This window comes from Aspergillus steynii (assembly GCF_002849105.1).
Source record: "Aspergillus steynii IBT 23096 chromosome Unknown P170scaffold_6, whole genome shotgun sequence".
In the NCBI taxonomy this organism is placed as follows: Eukaryota; Fungi; Ascomycota; class Eurotiomycetes; order Eurotiales; family Aspergillaceae; genus Aspergillus; species Aspergillus steynii.
Genome location: NW_020194403.1, coordinates 2,239,800 through 2,253,369, shown reverse-complemented (window position 1 = coordinate 2,253,369; position 13,570 = coordinate 2,239,800). Strand labels below are relative to the sequence as shown.

The window sequence follows — 13,570 nt, the reverse complement described above, 5'->3', positions numbered from 1 at the left end:
CGTACTTCGTCTCGGGGAGGGAAATAAAATTCAAATTAAACAAAAGAAATAAAAGAAATAAAAGAAATAAAAGAAATAAAAAGAGACGAGCGAACCGCCCTGTCGTCATCATCGTCATGATGGATAATAGGGAAACAGAATAATACCGAACGCAGGATAAGAAAAGCTGGCCGAATCTGACGGTTCGCGGCGTCAACGGTGGCCATTGAGCCCGCGACTAGACTCAACTACGTGGTCGCTCCCACCGCCAGTCGATCGCCCATCAGCCAATCCACTCGGCCTGTGCAGAACCCCGTCCTCCACCAATCACCCGCCACGCCGCCCCGGCCCTTCCTTGATTCCTGGCGGTCCGTGGCCTCTTGGCGGTTTGCCCTCGTCCGAGGAGAGCGGGGATCCGGTCTCTCTCTCTCTGCCTCCGATCGTCGCTGGGGGTCCTCCTTCGTCCGTGATAGGCTCTGTGGAAGGGCCATGGTGCCAGCTGGGGACAGGGATGCCTGGCGTAACGCCGGCCATCCTGGTCGACTGATCCGGACCCGAATTGAGGACCGTTTCATAGGGAGGAGAATGTGAGCATTATAGGGTGCTGGGTACCAGGTAGTATTCGCTAGAGGATTGAAATTAAAATTAGCTAGGAAGATCATGGAGAGGCAGTTTTTTACAGCGTATAGGCATATTATCATGGTGGTTTAACCAGTATTTAAAAATAGTTATGGTAAGATGTATATATATATATCTCTCTCTCTATCGAGTACTATATAAACAACTATAATCAGGACTAACAGTTATACCGGAAACAGTTGCATAAACTTTCAAGTCCTGCAAAGCATGACAATGTCCCCTCGACGCCTCGACATCACGCTATATTTAGGGTCATTTACGACCCCGTAGAGGGCACCCTGTAGTCCGTCCTCGCCCTCAAGGAGGAGAACCCGCGCAGAAGCCAATCATCGCCCCGACCCCCCCGATCGTGCAGTCGATCTCTGTGCACGGGTAACTACGGAACATGCAATGTAAGGTTAATTACCTGCGTGCAGCCATAGCTGCCAGTAGAGAGCGCCAGAGAGCCCATCGGTCTTCTCGTGATCATGTTTAATCTAAACCCTTTCATCCAGTGGGATCTCCGCTCGACTGATTGGCCCCCAATTGTCTCGATCGCCATGTCGCTTTTTGGATTTTGCACCGACGGAAGAACGAGCTACTGTCAGTTAGTCTGCCGTAGCAGGCAAGTCGGAGCGGAATGATAGGATAGAAGACATCCCTCTCAGCTCACGATACGGAGTAGGTAGTATCGTCCCTCTTTCTCCCCCCGGCCATCACTACCTACGGAGTACTGACTAGACTAACTAGAACCAACTACTACGCCCCCTCTTCTCAACCCCAGTCCCAATCACCGACAGCCCCCCCGAGAATAGACCGGAATCCGAATTCATCTAACGCGACACATGGGATTTTGGCCCCCTTCCCCCGGTCATCCTCGTAGAATTGGCCGAATGCAGGGGTTCATGGCCAATTGACCTGTGGTTCATACTTCTGATCCATGTCTTCGTGGTGCTACGGAGGTTTCATGTTTTGTAGACCAGTCCTGGTGGGTATTCATATGATGGCCCTCTTCTTCGGCGCTACGGGGCGTTAACTGATGGAGCAGAATACCAAGCAACTCCGGAGTAAACATGACTAACCCAATCTGATTTGTTTCCCGCCCTGACGGGGTTTCTTCATCTCCTCCGCAGACTACCTTAGTACATACTATCTATTCCCTCGGCAAATGCTCTTCCATGCCTAGGTAGGTATCTCCGTATAAACCGTACCGGATGGAGGCCATTCTTTGGTACGTGTAACCTTGAATTCCAAAGTTGTGTTCCAATCCAGCCTCGGTATGGATGGAGCCCAGGGAAGAAAATCCTCGGACGCCAATGACCGGAAAATTACCCCTGTCAAGTACTAGTTTGCCCAGGACAGCAAGTATCGGAGGGGATTTATTTTATTTTATTATACTGCGTACTTATTTTTTTCCCTTTCTGAAATCACTGACCAGGATGATGCCGATGAGGGTTGGTTACACAACAGGGCGGAATTTCCATTACGCCTTGCCTTTCCTTTATTTTTTTATGGGCCTTGGGTCTTCAATTCAATCGGGGCCAGCCTCTCGGCCTCTGGGAGACCGGGACCACTGACCAAGGCCCCCGCTCCTCCGCCCAGCTGTCAGGGGTCCGTCAAGTTAGTCAGTTAAGTTGAAGTTAGTTATACTTGGTCTAAAAAAAAAAAAAAAAAAAAAAAGAAAAACGGGGGTAACGCCGGACTGACTGGAAATCAGCACCAACGGGGAGAATGCTCCGAGAACCGACGGAGCGTGCTTTTCGATCTTTCTCCAACTCGGTACCTGCTTTGACGGTTGCGGTTGGAGGGGCTACTACTGGACGCGCTATACCGCGATGTGTGGAAGAGCGGCTAGAAAAGGGCACAACCCAACGACGCAGAAAAACATCCTCAGTTGGTTGGCGGCTGTTTTTAGGGTTGTTGGGGCCGGCGGTTGGAAAACACCGGTTGGCCTTTTTGCGTGCATGCCGGCTGCAGGTACAGCTGTAGGTCTCCGGATTATCTTTGGCAGTCTGTTACTTAGTGCATCCTGGGTATAACAGGTGCATATTATACATATGTCTATCGAGTTTCGAGGTGGGAAAGGGAAACCCAAAAAAATGATTCCCGTTAGAACGACCCAGTGAGGGGGGAAACAAATTTGATAATTCGAATCAGAAATAAGGAAATCAATTCCTTGCAAATTGCGACATTTCAGCTGTCGCCCCACTATTCGGGGCAGCTCATTCAGACTCCGAATCGATAATTAAACCAAATCCAAGAGGGGATGGTGTGAATGGTTTGAAATTAAGATAACCAGAGTCAAACCCATGATTCAGCAAATAAGCCGAGAATTGGCGGTTGATGGTTAATACGCCCAGGAGATTAATCAATTGCCAAAATATCCGAACCGGTCCCGGTGCTGGTCTGGTCTGGTCTGGGTCTGGGAGAAATCACAACGACCAGCGAACTCCACTCCAAGTCAGCAAGCACAGGCAATATTGGATGGAATTCCCGAGAAAACCGCTTCACCCACCTACCAACAGCGCATTTCCACCGTCGGGTCTAGCGCCCAGCACTAGCATAACCAATACGACTGGCGCTTTTGCCGACTGACGGTTGGCTCCGACGGGCTAACTCTAGCAGATGAGGCTGGACTGGGCCAGCAAATCCATTCCTTCATCAATCATCCCGGACCATGGTTGCTGCTGTCTATCAGCCGTCAAGCTAGCGAAGGGGCTAATCTTAGCGGGCGGGGCTTTTCAGTGGACGAGGATGGTCTAGTTCCCTGTTCAGCAGACACGACTAGTCGGTTAGTCTACCAGGGAGGAGAAAAAAAAATCAATTTGACAGTCTTCGCTCATTTATCTTTATTTCCATTTTTTTCATTTTATTCAATTCCAGTCGGGTCTGACATGTTGTGTAGCCTTGATGGTAGTATCGATCGGTAATAGTTCTGTCAGTAGTCGGGGGTTATTTCCGCCTACGAACGAGGGATTCCTGGACTATTCTCAAGAGAGTATTCTCCGTAGCGGAGAGCTTCAGTCCGGAGAGAATATGCTTCAGGGAAAGTAGGAGCCCATAGTTCCAATGTCTAGGATAGGTTGTTCCGTTGTTATTAACTGGAATGGGGAGCAGCCCCGCAAGATCTGCTGTATGTACGGACGGCTGCGGGTGTCGGCCCGTCGGTAGCGGACTGGTCATCCTGCGTGACTGGGTACTTGCTCAGATCTCGACATGGGAGTGGATGGCGGTTTTTCTTTGTTGTCCTTTTTTTTTCTGACCTGCTCGCGGTTAATTGGTAGAGATGCTTAGTTAGCTGGGTCCGTTGGGGGTTTGAAGAATAATCATAGCCGAAGGTAGCAGGGAGAAAAAGAGGGAGGGAAAAAAAAAAGACAGTTAACTACTCCGTACAACTCTTCCGATGATCTGTTGATCCTCATCTCATTTGACTGCGCCGCATTTTGAGGGGTTGACGTAGTGTAATATTAGCCTCTCGCTATGAACCGTCACTACTGCGACGAAAGTCCTCGGTCGATCCTCGCTTTTTTCTCTGCTCTCGCCCTGGTCTAGGTCTCCTAGACTAGGACTAAGCTGACGGCTTCCCCTCCTCTTCCCCTTTGTCCGTTAGACTCGGCGCAGATGAGCAGACACGGACCTCCCTGTGCATTGTGCTCGGCCAAACCTATGCTTATGTATGGAGTAGATGTTGACGGGATCGATATGCATACATTGGTTCGCCTTCTGTGCATAGTTACTTGCATAAGGAACTGCCTAGGAGGGTTGCAGTAGAGATTCTTCACGAGCAAGCAACATGGGCTAAGTATGGATTATAGACATGGCGTTAGCTTCGATATTAAAATCTATCTTGTATCTTGTGATTTTGATTTGATTATTCAGGAGATATTGTGTCCAGGACATAGAGTAGTATATGCCTCTAGAGGCTGCATATGAACGGGAGTTTTATTCCGAATGGGAGCTCCTCTCGTTTGAGTTTCAAGGGCAAGACATGGAATACCACTCTACTCCATCCCAGAGCAAGTAGATTCTGGGTTACCAGGGTTCGACGGGATACCTAATCTGGTCAAAGAGAGGGGGCAACATTGTCGTGTCATTCCTCGATGTCACTCAGACGCGGAACGGATGGGAACAATCTGCCTATCGGTGCAAATGCTAACCAACTAACTAACTACAGAGTATTGCACTGATTTGTCACGGCTCACGGGTCTCCATCTCGATTTTCCCTAGGGTACCAAGTAGGTACGGAGGAGGAGGAAAGTATAGACTACCCAGGTCCAGCCCTCCGTACAAAATGAACCACGGGAATGGCTCCATCATTGCCACCCCGTATCTCTGATACTGTTGAGTACTCCGTGGTCCGTCCAGACAGCAGTGGGGTTAGGCAATAACAGTGGGGTGTTGTGTCGTGGACTAGATCGCTAGTCGACTCCACTTCACGCAAGGGGTCGCGAGGAGGTGCTGCAGGAAGAAGGTTCCTGGGCCTATTGTTTTCCCTGATTCTCCGTCAGCCGAGCAAAAGAACAACTGGAATGGTAGGGCTTGTCTGTCAAATGACAATGGGATTTTTTCATTTTCTCTTCTTTTTTTTTCTTGGTTCTTCGTTGTCCTTTACCTTTTTGATCTTTTTTTATTTTTTAATTTTTTTTTCCCTTTGCCCCTCTCCTATCTATTGAATATAGTTCTTCGCCTCCGAAGAAAGAAGCGGTGAGGCCTTGATCTCTGATCTCTGTCCCATCTTCCTGCTTGGAATGGTGTACAGACTTTGTGCCCTTGCGCATGGCGGGAAAAAAAAAGCCATCCACCAAATCAATCCTCTGCATCCCATGATGTCGCTACTAAGGGAGGCGAAAAGAATCGGAAAGAAACACGAAATCAAAGCGTAATCAAGAAAATTAACCCAAGGATCGTGATCGGTGCTTCACCGTCTCCATCTTCTCGTCTCATCTCCCTCCCTTCCATCATCGCACTAGCCTCAATAGCTGTATGTACATGGACCTCTCTACTGCGTACATCTCTGTCGTCACGAGTCTCCATCTACGTGCGGAGGCAGGCGCCCTGTCTATTTCGATCTGCTGGGGAGGTATCGGTCAGGGCCCGGAGTCCTTCAGCAATTTAGGCTAGTCAACAAGCTACTGGCTTTCCTGTAGGTCTGCGACAATGTACGCAGTATGTAGGGACATGATCCTATTTCTGAGGGAGATATCCGTACAAGTGTCTCCGTGGGTGCCGAGTAAACGGGGCAAAAGAACTTCTTCATCAGATGTAGTTCCCAATAATTACAGCAATCCCCCCTTGTAGGGTGGTACTACACACGGCGATTACTTCACAAGAACGAGCGAGACCCTTTTCCCACCGACACTAGCAGACGTAGCGGACAAGTAGTAAGCAGACAAGGTAAGATCGATTGACGGCGCATTGCCCGATACCCTCGAGCAGAGGGATGCGGATCAGCGGAAAATCCCAAGGGCGGCACTAATTAATTAATTCATATAAGGCAATTTGACAGATGGGGTAATTTGCTCCTTATCCATCACATTATGACGGAGCTTTTACTTGGCATGGATTCCGTCTGCTACTAACTTCTCTCACCAGGGCGCTTTTTTCCCTCTTTTTCTCTTGCCTCCTCGTGAAACGCCAGCCATCCAGTAACTGGATTCAAGACCCACGCAGGTGGGAAAGTCTGGAAGCATCCTCAGCGGAGAATTTTGGCGGACTCACAAGGGTCGTGGGCGAGGGACATGGGGTTGGGCTTTTCTTCCTGACCGACTTCTTCGCCGTACCCGGGCCTGTCTGATCTATCCAACGGCAGGTTCTCATATAGGAAAAGAGAAAACTGGCTAGTCATGGTACGTACATACTCCGTACGTGGTGGGTGGTCGGGACAGGGCAGAGATTGGTATTGCAACTGAGACTAGGGTGTTAATAGTAGATCAAGGGGGGGGAGGGAGGAGGAGAAGGGCTGAGGTGGGTGAGCGAGGTTGCGACCAGGTAGTTATGACAGGGCCAATATATCTCATTCGGATGCTCAACTGGGCGAAGTGAGATACCAACTAAGCCGAAAGAGGCCAAAAAGCAAAAATCCAAAAAGGCGGTAGGAATGCCTGGCCACCACCGATTAGGGGGATGTCATCGTACTAGGTACGACCAGTATACCTACCTAACATCGAACAGATCTCATTAATACCCTCTAATTAATTTTTCCCGGCCATTAATTCTGACCGACCAGACACAGAGCTTGATCGACTGTTGCTCGCACGCCACCTTGACTTTCGTGGTGCGCTCTCAGCCAGTGATTTATCCCTGCCATCTGCACGAACCCCTGCCAGGCCTTTCTAATCCTGGTTTGTTTCTTCTTCTGCGACCTCTTGTGTGACATGGTTGTCCTCGCTTGCTTGCATACAACCTATTTTCATCTCTCGCTCCCTCTCCCTCTCCCTCTCGCTGCTCGATTCTATTTTAGTTTATTCTTAATTTCTTCTGTCTGCCTTTCGTTTCGCCCCCTTTGGGGTTAGATGATAAATAAAAATAAATTAACCCAGTAATCAAACTAAATTCAGGAAACACGGTTAACTAACTCCCTTACCGATCTTTGCCCGGCCCTTTCCTGAATCAAGGTATCTGCCGGTAAATAAGATTCGAGATAGTGTTCAATATAGTCAATCAAGAGGAAAGAAAAATCTGTTTCCTGGCAAATACCACAGTTGACCAGTCACCCTCGTTATACTCCATCATCCGATCGTGGTGACTTGTCAGCGGCCTTTGGGTTGGTATTTGGCGGGGCCCGCACTCTAACGCCCTCCAGATCGTCCCGAAAGCCTTAAATTATTTATCGCACACACCACCAGCTCCGAGGCCAAGGCTATGACCAATGGGTCCCCCATCACCGGAAGGGGTTCCCACTTGGTCTGGAGGCTATTCATCGCTGGCGTCCTCTAGTCTGCTCGCGGATGGCGCCTAGCAAAAGATCTCGTATTGTTAGTTTGGCCGCTGGTATATTCTCTGTAACCCGTACGGATTGGCTCTACTCCGTAGCTTCTCTGTCCAAGAAATACAGAGAACAATCACAGATAATTAGTGAAGCGCGGAAAAAAAAAAAAAAAAAAAAAAAAAAAAAAAAAAAAAAAAAAAAAAAAAGAGGAAGTCTCGGGTGGATCGCTTGTGGAAAATATTTTTCACTCTCACTGAGCCTTTTTCATCTTTTTTTTCTTCCCCCACGGCATACTTCGGGTCACTGACTGGGAGAGGAAAATCGGATCTCCGAGGGGATTTAACATAGTAAACACTAATCAAAACATGAGGGGATTTACAATGTACGAGAGTACATTCCCCAGCTACGACCGCCTACTCGGGCTGTATTCCATGTGAATTTCCCTCCGAACTTTTTATTTTATTTTTTATTTCCGTTTTTTTTTTTTTATTTTCCTCAGCACCATCCTCACTATAGTCAATAGTTGTCAGTCTAAGACCGCCATATCATTGCCCTTGTTAAACCACTGCGTAGATATCCCCATTCCACATACTTCGTAAGCCCAGAAAGTTCGTTGGTCTGTGTCGAATACCTACTTCCCGCTCTTACAGATACTCAATGATCCACACGACGTTTAGAGTGCGTGAATCTTGCATCTGCTGGGCTCCCTTATCCCAATTAATTTCTCCCCCTCTCCGCAGTTATCGTCATTATTGGTGTTGGTCCGCCTCCTTTATTCGCTCCGAGGAACGTTTTGGGTCGGGAAGCTGTCGTGCCGACTGCGCCATCAGGATCAGCGTGGACATTGCATACCGAACACAGGTGCAGTTGTCGGTAATCGAAGCCACCTATGCTGTTTTGCCTGCCCGCCTCGGCAAGCAGGACTGACCGACCGCTGGGATGGTCCCCGTAGGCTCTTGTCGCGCGAGAAAAAGAAAACGTAAACCCAATCCCCAATCCAGCAGATAATGACATTATGCTTCTTGTCCATCAGGAAGCATGTACGTCAATCGGTCAGGAGGCAGGTACTAAGTATAAAAAAAACCTTTCTTCATCCACCGGAACCGTCGAGGTACCACTGGTGCAGCATACTTTCCCGTAAGAAATTCGGTATGGCTGAAGGCTCCGTGGGAAAGCTTACGGCCGGCCCTTGGTTCGCGGAGTGGGGCCTCCATCGTGGAGACAACTGTTCGAACCTGGAACACGCCTGTCATCTCATCCGTCATTTTGTTTCGCTTTAGCTCCGGGGTGTTTTCTGCGCCTATCAGTCTGGACTGGACTTGGATCATTCTGGCTCTTGCCTGTACGACTCCTGATTGTAATAAGATCCGCTCTTTCCATGGGAACCATCCCCAGTGAAATTCAAGGTAACTCGCTTGTTATTTTTTGAAAGATCTTCAACTTTGATACAAGGGGACTCCTTCCAATGGTATAGGCTTCGATTGCCGGGTAGTGTCCAATATATTCCCGTATATTGCCCCCATTATTCCCATGGAAGGGGCACCAGGAAGAACAGAGTTGCAACGAGGCATGTACGTACATACTCCGGTAGGGTATCGGGCAGAGGGTTTGGTCCTCTTCCTTGACGGGGATTAACCAGTCTTGGGAATATTAATGGCCATAAAATAACCACCATAACATGTAATAACGAAAATAATAATAATAATGCATTTTCTTAGGCTCCTCACCGATCGTCCCTCCAGGCCGATCCAGCATCATCCCAGCAGCGCAGGACGATCGAATGACTTACAGCAACGCGATCGGTCCCAACAGTTCACAGTGGCTACCGACCATCGCGGTCAATTCGAAGCAGAGGGTCTTGCAATTTCTTTTGATTTTTTTGATTTGCTTATTTCCAAACATCCTGGTCAATCGTACTTTTCTACTTTTGCCTTCTGCCTTCTGGCCTTCTCCTTTTTTTTTTTTTTTTTTTTTTTTTTCCTTTCCCTCCTCCCGCGTTCCTCTCACTTGGTAGAGCAATTTCCCCAAATGGTTGTAGTTGTAGCTGAGAGTAAATGTAATATCATCAGGAACCAGGAAAAAACAATAGGGGATTGAAGGGAGGAAAAACCGATCCATCCACTTATTTGGGACTTCATTTAATTTTCACTTTTTTTCTTCTTTCCTAATCAGATGGGTCTTCCGAAGTGGTCAGCAATATGATACTCAGGCTTTGCTCGGCGTGAATTGTTTCTTAATGGTGGCTCGACCCTGCAGAATCGGACGACATTCTTTGGACATCTGTACCATCCTCGCTGTCCACTCCAGAGCCAGCTTTTGATCGAATCCATTGTGCTCGAATCTATTCCGACGTACAGGTACGTGAAGGACATACTTTCTTTTCTTTTCTTTTCTTTTTATTCCTCTGCCTCGTTCAGATTCCTCGAGGAGTCTTTCCACCCGCTCTATTCCGCCCGCTGCTCTCACCCCCCTCTCGCTCTGCAACTGGCCAATCCCCGTCCTCAGCGCATCGACCGGATCATCATCGTCCTAGCCCAAACGGTGGTTCCTGCCCGGCGTCTTGTTTAGCTTATCCGGCCGGTGGTCCTTGCTTCGTGGCGGTTCTGCGAGAATCTCGCTGTCTGAGCTTGACACCGGGCTTCTGGACCCTGCCAGAGAAACAGAGAGCGCGCGAGAAAAAGTTGAGCGCAGCACCAGCAGATCCTGGTGACGGCGTATCTCTCCGCTCTTCCGCAAGCAAGACGCACGGTTGTTGTCTTCCCAGAAAATCCTCTTTTTTTTTTTTTTTTTTTTTTTTTTTTGTTTTTCATTTTTGAAAATCGCGGGATCCACATCTCCAAAAAAAAAAAAAAAAAAAAAAAAAAAAACATCATTTTATTTTATTTATTTTTAATTATTATTGTTATTTTTTTAATAATCCCTCCCCTCTTGGCCCTTGGGTTGCTGACATTTATATTATTTTCCTTTTTTTATTTTTCCTATTTTTTTTTAATTACGATGGATGTTATTTTATTTTAATCATTTTTTCTCTCTTCATCTAGGACATGTTAAGTACTTAGCAGGTATAGGGACGGACAGTCCAGTGACTTGCTACTTATCCCCAGTGCAATCTCTCTTCCTCAGTCTCTCTTCAAGTTCCCTTTTCTTCAGCTCAGCACCGAATCCAAACGGGACCCAAGAAGACGGAACCAGCCGGGGCTTTCCCACAGATAACGCGAGACCCAGAAAACGCACCAACACGGCTCAAGCTCGAAGCATCAGAGACATTCTGGCAATCCAGCAACAATTGCCTTGCAGCTTCTCTTACATTCCCGCGCAGCAGGTCTCGAAAGAAACCGGTGATTCAAGAAAATCACCAGCGACACGTGCCGGTAGGTCCATGATTTTTCCATTATTTGTGATTTTATGTTCGTGTTATTTCCACCGCCCGTACACCTGGTTCTCGACTTCGTGGTTGTTGAGGTGCTGTTCTTTTTGATTTTATTTTATGGTTTTATTTTATGGTTGTTTCCTTCCGTGTTTTTTTTGGATGCTTCCTTGCTGCCGGGTGGTGTGTATACAATATCCGGCCGTTCCAATACCACCCGTTGGTACCAACCCCCGAGGCCGGCTCGCTCTCCTTTGGATGAGGATACTGGGAGCTGGACGAGTCCAGGGATGAATTGCGTTGTTCGCGACGATCTACCTAGTATCTGAAAGGGAGAGAGTTTTCTGGAAATGTCTTATTCCCCATAAATTGGCTGGAATTTGCACCTGTCAAGGCCTGCCAAACCAGCCTCGCAGTCGGCGGGAAAAGCTGGAACGGCGGCCGGTGACCCCCTCCTTCCTTCCTGTCGGTCAAGCCAGTACTTCCACCGGCTCTTCCCCTCTCGACCCAAATCCTCGCTCCCAACCTTCCCCTCCTCGGCCCATCCGTCACCCAGTGATTCGCTGGCCGTGGTTCAGAGCTTCGTCTGAAAATCCCCCCTCTCTTCCATCGTCTTCCCCTTCAGCTGCCGTACTTTGCCTGCCTGCCAATTACTTCCCTTTCCCGACCCTGCCAAACCAACAAGGGGGGGACGATACCAAAAAAGAAAAATTAATGTCCTAACGCTGGTATATCTCGCTCCCTGTGCTCGGTTTTTATTTCCTTTTCCCTCCCCCCTTCCCTCGCCCTCGGCCTCATATTCATTCGTCTGCTCTCGTTCCCTTCGTTTTCGGTGCTTTGGCTCTCTTCCCCCCCCCCCTCTCCCTTTGGGCTCGACGTCTTGTATTTCTTTCCCCCTTCCCTCCCCGCCATCTCCCAGATCCCGCAGTCGACCGACTCGACCTGCTTCTCGTCGAGACAAAAGGGTGCCGGCGTGGTCCAGAAACACCAACCCGCCCAGCCGCTGCAGAGAATAATTAGGCTTAGTCTGGGGCCTGCGTTTGCTGTGCGCCCCCAGCCTCCTCCACCTTTCGTGTATGATCTGCTGCTGCTCCTGCGGCACTGCAATCATTTCATTTTCCTCTCTCGCGCGTCTTCCCTCTCCACCGCCCCGAACCTTTTTTTTTCTTTCCTGATTTGTTTCGATTTCGTTTTTATTTTTTGGATTCTCGGTCTGCTATGATCCTCATCCGGAGTGTCTGAGATCATTGCTATTTTGTTTTATTTTTGTTGCATGATTATTTTTTATTTTCTTTTTCTTTTTTCTTTTTTTCTTTTTTTTTCTTTTTTTTTTTTTTTTTTTTTTTAAAAAAAAATCCCCATATCTCATCTGCCCCCTCCCCTCCCCTCTTTCTGCATGCGTGAGCTTGAATTTCTATTTTTTGATTTTACCAGTGCCCACCCACCTCCCCCATCCTCCCTTGTCCGCCTCGTTAGTGTAGCATCCCTTCCGTTTGACACTTCTCTTATACATACATACTGCTTCCCGTCTGAACTCTTTCTCCTCGACCACTCACTGCACCCGACTTTTCTTTTCCTGTTTCTGACTCTGCATGATCATGCTGATGACTTGAACGCCCTGCTTACTTATTGCTTTTGCTTTGTTTCATACAGACTGCTCGCTTTTTTCCACTTGTATTTCTGCGCTGCAGCTTCACGCCAATTGTTACTCGACGACCTGCTACGACCTGTTACGAATCGCCACCACCGTCCGAGATCCACCGTTCGTTGCTCGTCTTTGCGACTTCTCTGATCTCTCCCCCTTCCCTCCTCGGGTACAATAGCGTGGGAGAACCCGGATCCTCGAGAGAAGGCCCTCATCGACGTTTGATGCTGGACTGTCACGTCGTCCTTTTTCCGCCCCCTTCTTACGATTTGAAACGAGACCCATGATTTCGTGCTTCTGATTTGGTTGAGCGATTCCTGTTGACCATCTGCAAGCGCTTTGTTGTTTCGTCGAAATACCAAAAACAAAAACAGCAACTTTCATGGTTCTGCTTGACGACCGAGATCTTCCCAAGTTTCTGGAGCTAGACTTTCTCCCAGTACACAAAACTACATAGCGACTTTCTCTGTCCAGTTGCACCTAGGAATCTTCTGGTGTTTTCCGTTTTATTTTACGCTTACGACTTGCCACGAGCCCACTACGATTGCACATCTTGCATTTTGCTGCATTGCGTTTCCAAAGCATTAACGAATATCTGCATTGCCTCCCGACTCCGTGCCAGCATCCATCTTGGCTCTTTCTTTTGTCAAATTTCCTCTGTTTTTTTTAACGATCGCCGACGGCAAATTTTGCATGCTGATTTCAGACATTGATTCCTAACACCCCGACCACAAGAAAGGAGAGGGTCAACAAAACCAAAAAAAAGCTCTAACTTCGTTACTTCTGGAACGTTGGACGTGTTCGAGTCCAACGTCCAACGCCTTCATTCCTCTCGAATAATTATAGCCGTTTACCCCGCCAACCGAAAAACTGGAGCTGCCGTCGATTTCGCAGGTCCACACCAGAGGTCCTGTTGATATACCTTGGTACAACCACCACGCTGCAGAGAGACCGTTGTTGTCTGGCGACAAACTACCGGCACTCAGCTTACCGACGGCCTCGCAGCCGCCCATCTCGGGCCAGTCCTATCGGG

At 48.3% G+C, this 13,570-nt stretch overlaps 2 protein-coding genes across 2 annotated transcripts; both read right to left on the bottom strand.

Annotated features, from left to right (window-relative positions):
• Nucleotides 1-239: 239 nt before the first annotated feature.
• P170DRAFT_438768 (uncharacterized protein) lies at nucleotides 240-567 on the bottom strand. The gene has a single exon (XM_024849680.1). The coding sequence runs from the start codon at nucleotides 511-513 to the stop codon at nucleotides 307-309; it is 207 nt and encodes a 68-aa protein (XP_024702361.1). The 5' UTR covers nucleotides 514-567; the 3' UTR covers nucleotides 240-306.
• A 10,667-nt stretch (nucleotides 568-11,234) lies between these two features.
• Nucleotides 11,235-12,145, bottom strand: P170DRAFT_233154 (uncharacterized protein). The gene has a single exon (XM_024842906.1). The coding sequence runs from the start codon at nucleotides 12,001-12,003 to the stop codon at nucleotides 11,467-11,469; it is 537 nt and encodes a 178-aa protein (XP_024702360.1). The 5' UTR covers nucleotides 12,004-12,145; the 3' UTR covers nucleotides 11,235-11,466.
• Between the last annotated feature and the right edge of the window lie 1,425 nt (nucleotides 12,146-13,570).

Excerpts from the sequence above, each read along its gene's own strand:
- P170DRAFT_438768 (XM_024849680.1), bottom strand. The coding sequence starts at position 513 with ATGGCCGGCGTTACGCCAGGCATCCCTGTCCCCAGCTGGCACCATGGC.
- P170DRAFT_233154 (XM_024842906.1), bottom strand. The coding sequence starts at position 12,003 with ATGATTGCAGTGCCGCAGGAGCAGCAGCAGATCATACACGAAAGGTGG.